The 6,906-nt window shown below is 56.2% G+C and overlaps 1 protein-coding gene across 1 annotated transcript in view; it reads left to right on the top strand.

The window, feature by feature from the left end:
- Positions 1 to 439: 439 nt before the first annotated feature.
- BRI3 (brain protein I3) overlaps positions 440 to 6,906 on the top strand; it is a gene marked incomplete at its 5' end in the record, with an annotated part of 9,993 nt that continues 3,526 nt past the window's right edge. The window contains one exon of the mRNA XM_008570053.1: positions 440 to 546. Within this exon, the coding sequence (XP_008568275.1) occupies positions 440 to 546 (107 nt within the window). The remainder of the gene's footprint in view (positions 547 to 6,906) is intronic.

Here is a 6,906-nt window from a genome sequence, read left to right as displayed (position 1 = left end):
CCCGAGACAACTTTCCCCGGGGACCGCGCGGTCGGTGCCGAGGGGCAGACCCGGGTCGGGAGCTCGGGGCCCGGGGCCCGGGGCCGTGGGGCGGGGAGGCCGGCCTGGGCCCGCGTGGGAGCTCCCCGGACCGGAGCTGCGACCCTGCTCTCGGCCCGTTCCGGCCTCGGGACCGGCGCTGCCGAGGGCCCTGGGTCCTCCTGGGGGTCTGGTGTTTCGGGCCAGCCCTTCCCGGGGAGGGCCGTAGCCCTGTTCCGAGTGAACTTTGTGTTAAGGAGTTGCTGTCTGTAAACCAGCCCCTGATAAAGCCCGTAGTAGGCGCTTAGCGCAGTCTCGCTGGTGGCGAGGACGAGGGTTATTTGGGGGCTAGGGGAAGGGCAGGAGAAGTCGTCCTCCAACTCGTCTTCCTCCTGGCTCCTGCTGATGCGTCTTTCCGCCCGCAGGGATCCCCACCCACCACCCCAGGGTCTACAGCATCCACAGTCGAACTGTCACCCGGTACCCTGCCAACTCCATCGTCGTCGTGGGAGGCTGCCCGGTGTGCAGGTAAGTCTGCGGTCGGACTGGCCTCTGGAAGCTGCTGAGAACACACACATCCAGCACTTTACAAAGGCAGCATGGGTTGGGGGTGTGGGTCCGCCTTGACTTGGATCTTGAGGTGGTCCTTCACGGGAGGGGCAGACAAGCTGCCGGTGTTCAGTGTGGGAGAGTATGGATTCATTCGCCTTAGGCTCTGATGATATTTTGTGGGACAAAGTTCCTTTTTCTGGAGAGTTGAGTACATTTGGGGCCTTATGACTCAAGTGAGTGGGTTGCAGAAATGGGATCAATTGGACTGATAATCTTTTGTCCCTTTTTCTGGAACCTGCCAGGAATCAAGTTTCTTTTTTCCTCTCCCATTTCCACAAGTTTACTCTGCAGTGATTCTTTAAGTTTATCACCAGAAGGTTTTGTTGGAAAGGGTCATTTCGAAGTGGAGAGACCTAAGGTGGCCAGTGTGTTTGAGGAGCTGGGTCCAGGAAGCCAGGGGAGCAATTGCTGAAAAGGCTGCCGTCTCCAAGCAGAGCTTGAATACTCCTGGACATCAGCTGGACCAGGATGGCAACCCGTGGTTCTTTGTTTGGACTGGGAGTGTTTTTTTCATGTTCTCACATTGGAGCCTATAGATACTTTCTTTTTTTTTTCTTTTTTAAAAAGACCGGTAAGGGGATCTCAGCCCTTGGCTTGGTGTTGTCAGCACCACGCTCAGCCAGTGAGCTCTTTTTTAAAAAGACCGGTAAGGGGATCTCAACCCTTGGCTTGGTGTTGTCAGCACCACGCTCAGCCAGTGAGCAAACCGGCCATCCCTATATAGGATCCGAACTCGTGGCCTTGGTGTTATCAGCACCACACTCTACCGAGTGAGCCACGGGCTCTGAGATGGAATTAAGAAACCCCAGTTTGGACTTAGATTTCATTTCAAAAGTGTATCTGTAAGGCTCAGAGTAGAGTCATAGGGAAGTTGATTTCAGGACCAGAGGGGGCAACTGCCCAGGAAACATGAGGGCCCAGGAAGAGGGAGGGTGTTGTAGAGGTCGGGGTAAGAGGCTGGAACCCTGGACCTGACCTTGTGCCTAGAAAGGGGGCTGTGGAGAGCCCCTGGAGGCCAGGCGCCCACCTCGGGACCCTGTTACAAACCCAAACTGGGGTGTGTGTTCTGCCCGAGCTGGTGGTCATTGCTCAGATGAAGCACTGGCCTTTGGAGAATGTGAGGGGGAGGGAGGGAGGGCAGGGTAGGAAACTGGCTGCCTTCTGAACTCAGTTCTCTCCAGGAGCTGCACCTACAGTGTCAGGGCTGTTTGGGTTGAAGGCACATGGAGTGGACTTGGAGAAGAGGGGCATGGACAGGGAGATGTCACATGCCTGTGAGTGGGGAAAGGGTCAAGACTTGGTCCCCTTGGTAGAGAGCCATTGGGAATCCTTCTGGAAAGTTACATGAGGAGGTGATAACTGTTTGGCTATGATTCTAATCCTTGGGGCTCAGAGCCCTTCTGTCCCCACTTGGCCCAGCTGGAGGATTACAAGGGCCCATTTGGGTCGGGGGGGGGTAGGGGGTGGGACTTCGAATGATCTCCCTAGTTTAAGGAGGGGTGTCAGGCTGGCTGACTAGAGGGAGGATCAGAAGGTGCCTGGAACAGAGGAGTCAGGCTGAGATTTCAGGGTCTATCTGTGCCCCCACTCCATCCTGTGCCCAGCCTGCCAGAGAAGCTGGGTTCAGATCCTGGCCCTGCCAGGTACAGCTGGGAAATGGGGGCGTCTGCTAAGCCCCTGAAGTGGGAAGAGGGGAAGAAGGGGAGACCAGCAGCAGGTCAGTGACCATAGAGGCCAGGGAGCTTCCAGGCTGTGGGCCTGGGTGGGCCCGCTGCTGTCACTGCTGTTGTAGTGGGAAGCGCTTTTCCCTTTCTAGGATCGGAAATGTAGTGCTCCCCTGTCATGCAGATCTCTCTGCTCTTCTGGGGAGGGTTTTAGGTACAGGGCTGCTGGGAGGCTGAGGGGGGGTGGGCCATGTTCATTTGGGAACTGGCTTCTTCCCTTTTATATTCATATTACAGCAGGCAGTGAGGAATGCTGGGTCCTCTGAGGACAAGTTTGGTGGTGGGGGGGGGCCTTCGATCCTTTAAGTTGGGACCAGAGCACTCTTTTGATCCAACTAGGACCCCTCGTGTTCATTTGGGAACTGGCTTCTTCCCTTTTATATTCATATTACAGCAGGCAGTGAGGAATGCTGGGTCCTCTGAGGACAAGTTTGGTGGTGGTGGGGGGCCTTCGATCCTTTAAGTTGGGACCAGAGCACTCTTTTGATCCAACTAGGACCCCTCCTCCCTGGGCTGGGAGGGGCAGATGTCAGGCAGTAGGGTCCTCCTAGTCCTGGGGTCCTGCACATGCCCAGGTCCCTGCCCCCTGCCCACTGTGCCCTCTGCTGCTGGAGTGTGGGCCAGCTCCCCAGGCAGCGGCTGGCGGTGGCCAGGGGAATGGGCAGCAGGAGGAGGAAGCTCTGCTGCCGGTTGGGAGAGGGTGTGTGGCCTCCAGGGCCACCCCTGTCCAGGGAGAGGGAATGGAATGTTTCCCTGAAAATAGTTGAGTCTAGCTACGGTCTGGTGTCTCAGGGCTGGAAGACAGGACACTTCTCGTGTGACCACACTTCCTCCCTTTCCAGACGTAGCCTGCCAGGCTCTGTTCCCTCCCTCCCTGGTGGCTTGGCAGGCGTTTGCCCGAGTCACACGTCTGTGATTCCCTCTGAGTGAGGCTTGGCATAGGAGGCTTCTGTCGCTTGTCAGTTTGCCATCCCGTCTGAGCCTTCCATTAAGCAGCCTGACGCCATCTTCCCTTTTTAGCCGTTGACAAGAAAGCATTTCTTTCAACCTCAGCAGATGAGTGAGTCTCATGCTCTGCTTCTTCCCACCCCCCTCACTTTGCCCCTGGGCTACCCTAGGCTGTTTGGACTAAACACGCCTTGGCCAGTGGGGCGTCCATGCAGGTCTGGCCTCTCTGAAGTTGGATCCTCCCCTGCCCAGTGAGGCCAGTGACCCTTCCCTGGGGGTGTGGGCTGCCTCTAGATGCAGGATGATGTGGTAGCACTGTGGATCTCTGCAGCCCGGCCTGTATCCAGTGAGCACAGACTGTACAGTGAGTGCTGGAGAGGAGCCTGCGCCCTACAGGGAGGACTGCTGAGAGGGCGCCCTGGGCAGCACAGGGCAGAGGTGGCGACGAGCAGAGAGCAGCAACCAGCCTGGCCTGCCCCGGGCTCTCCACAAACACTGGGTGGTCATCACGAGTTAAGGTTTGGGGATGATCAGAGAGGTAGGAGGAAGTCCAGGAAAGAATGGGGTCTTTCTTGGCAGCCAAGAAGTTAAAGGAACAGCTATCAAGGTCAGATGCTGCCCAGAGGTTCAGAATGGAGCACAGGTGGTCATTGTGGGAGAGCCACTGGAGGACAGAGGCAGGTTGCTGAGGGCTGTGGAGGGCAGGGGTTACAAAGTAGAATCTGTGGAGGGGGTCGTGAGAGGAGGGAACCTGTGACAGAGCCTTGGGCTTCTGGATGGTGGCAGGTGTGGAGAGGCTGTTCCCTCCCGCCAGCTATGACTGGAAGCAAGAGCTGCAGCCTTGGTTTGGGGAAGTGGGTGAGGGCAGTTGGCTGCACCTCGGCTGGCTAGGATGGGCCCTGCCCATGGCCCCATGGGCTCTCCCTGTCCTAAGACAGTCCTGGACCAAGGTGGGGGGAGCAGTGGACAGACTAGCTGGGACTCGTGCCCAGGGCCATGTGCCAGGCAGGTTGTGCAGACCTGGGGGCCAGGGCTGATCCTGGGTGATCTGTGCTGAGCCTCCAGCAGGCCTGTGTTCCCTCGCTCATCCAGGAACCCCTCCCAGGGCCCACCTCCAGGATCAAGTGGCCACTTTCACTGTAAGGCTAGAGTCAGGGTTTAAAGAAGCATTTTCAGAATTAGTCAGTTCCCCGATTTCTCCAGCTTCCAGAATCCTTCCCTGACCACTCCCCCCACCAGCCTATTGCACAAGGGTGGAGGAGGGCCCTTCCAGCCACAGTTAGAAGGACGGACGAACTGGGTTTGGATTCTGAGCCAGTTGATAGAGTTGAAACTTGTCCTGACTGATTTGGACTTTTGTTAGGTTTGTTGGGGACAGGCAGGTAGGAGGGCAGCAGCTGTCTTCCTGGGGCAGAAGGCTCCCCCTAGCCTGCGCTGCTTGGTCCAGTGGGTGCTGGGGCCACTCTGCAGATTGTGGAGTTTTGCTGAATCAAGGTTGGCCTAGAGGTTAGATTGTGTTTCTCAATTCAGAAGATTTTGGGTTTTAAAAAACTAAATTATGCCAACCCTACTTTTGAGGTCTGGGGCAGTACTGTGGTTAAAACGTTAATATTTTTGCAGCACAATGTGAATATTCACATTAAGTAGGATAAATTAAGACTATAAATAGCCACCCATCAGTTCAGGTCACATGTTGTTACCAGGTGAGTTTGCTACAAACTTACCAAAAGTTCTGCTTTCAGAGCTTCTTGGCATTTGGAATTGTGGGTATGGGGTGTGGAATCTTGGGGTGTAGGGTGTGTCGCCCTGATTGAGCCGTGCTCAGAGCCTGAAGCTTTCTGAATGCAAAGGTGATGGCAGATCTCTTCTCCGTCTCTCTGGCCTTTTGAAGCTGTTCTCAGTATGTGGGTTCAAGTCATCGTTCCCAGGGGACGACGATTCTTGGGCGGGTCTGGGGTCACAGATTCTTGTTGGCAGATGTCTGAGCCTTGTGGGTGACTGGATTCCTTCCAGTGCACGGGTGTTACTAAAGGGAAACGTCCCTGCTCTTCCCAGAGACCTGGTGACCTTGGTCCTGTAAGAATGGGGTGAAGGTCAGTGGGGGTGGGGTGAGGGAGGCTGCCTATGGAAGGGTGTGGGGGTCTTGTAGGTATCAGATCTGGTACTCATGACTGAGGGGTCAGCAGAGGGTGACATGAGCTGTGCAGCTCTGCTCTGGCTGGAGGACGTGTGATGGATTTGGACAGAAAACACGGTGGGTTTGTAGGTTTGAAGGGTGTGAGTTTCCCAGTGCCTGGGAGGCCGAGGGGTCAGGTCAGCCAGTTTTGCCCATTGCTTTGCTTCACTTCATAAGTTCTCATGAGAAAGCGATGTCGGGCCACGATGCTGGGCCTCAGGAGGCTGGGCTGGCCGCTGCCAGGCACCTTAGTGCCCAGGTAGTGCCCATGTCCTGGCCTCGTGTCAGGGAGAGCCCAGAGGAGAGTGACCAGCCTTCCTGGGCTTCCTCCAGCTTTGACAGTGTAGACATGATTTGGGATCTGGATAGAGAATTAGGGAGGAGGCAGGTGGGGGCTGCTGCCCTTGGAACTTGACCCTAGAGAACAGCAGCAACCTGTAGATGGGACAGCTCATGTGGACAGGTGCACCAGGCAACACCAGGAAGCCCCCACCCCAGGCCTCATCACACACACATGTCCCTACTGTGGGGAGACTTTGTGCCAACAGGGCTTCTCCAGCCAGGGGTGCTTTGTGCCCTCCGGCACCTTGGTGCACCTCCACAGCACTGAGGACAACAGGACAGGGCCTCATCTGGCCCCAGCCTCCTCCTGGGCCCCTCTGGGAGACAGACTGGGCTCTACTCCTAATAGCTTGACCCTTAATAGCTCAGCCAGATAGTCAGTGTCCTCAGGCCTGGTTGATGCCCGGAGGCTCCTGGTTTCATCACTGGCTAACGGAGATGCGGGGTGAGGCACCCTGGGGACTCCTTTAGAGAGCAGGAGAGTGTTTTGGAATGTTTTCTCAGCTGGTTCACTTCTGCCCTCTGCTTTTTCATGGGACATTTTCTTTTCTTTTTTTTTTTGTGTCTTTTTGTGAGATTGGCCGCACTGCACTCAGCCAGTGAGCGCACTGGCCATCCCTATATAGGATCCGAACCCGCGGCGGGAGCGCCGCTGCGCTCCCAGTGCCACACTCTCCCGAGTGTGCCACGGGCTCGGCCCTCATGGGACATTTTCTTTTCTTTTTTTTTTTTTTTTTTTGTTTTTTTTTGAGATTGGCCGCACTGCACTCAGCCAGTGAGCGCACTGGCCATCCCTATATAGGATCCGAACCCGCGGCGGGAGCGCCGCTGCGCTCCCAGTGCCACACTCTCCCGAGTGTGCCACGGGCTCGGCCCTCATGGGACATTTTCTAACCGGAACATGCAAACCAGTGTGTTTCTTGGGATTGCAACTGTAGGTAGAAAATTTGTGCAGAGGGCTGGCCCGTGGCTCACTTGGGAGAGTGTGTTGCTGGTAACACCAAGGCCATGGGTTTGGATCCCTATATAGGGATGGCCGGTTGGCTCACTTGGGAGAGTGTGTTGCTGGTAACACCAAGGCCATGG

Source organism: Galeopterus variegatus, unplaced genomic scaffold (assembly GCF_000696425.1).
Source record: "Galeopterus variegatus unplaced genomic scaffold, G_variegatus-3.0.2 Scaffold566, whole genome shotgun sequence".
Classification (NCBI taxonomy): domain Eukaryota; kingdom Metazoa; phylum Chordata; class Mammalia; order Dermoptera; family Cynocephalidae; genus Galeopterus; species Galeopterus variegatus.
Note: the sequence above shows the minus strand (reverse complement) of the source record. Positions and strands in the feature narration are given on the sequence as shown.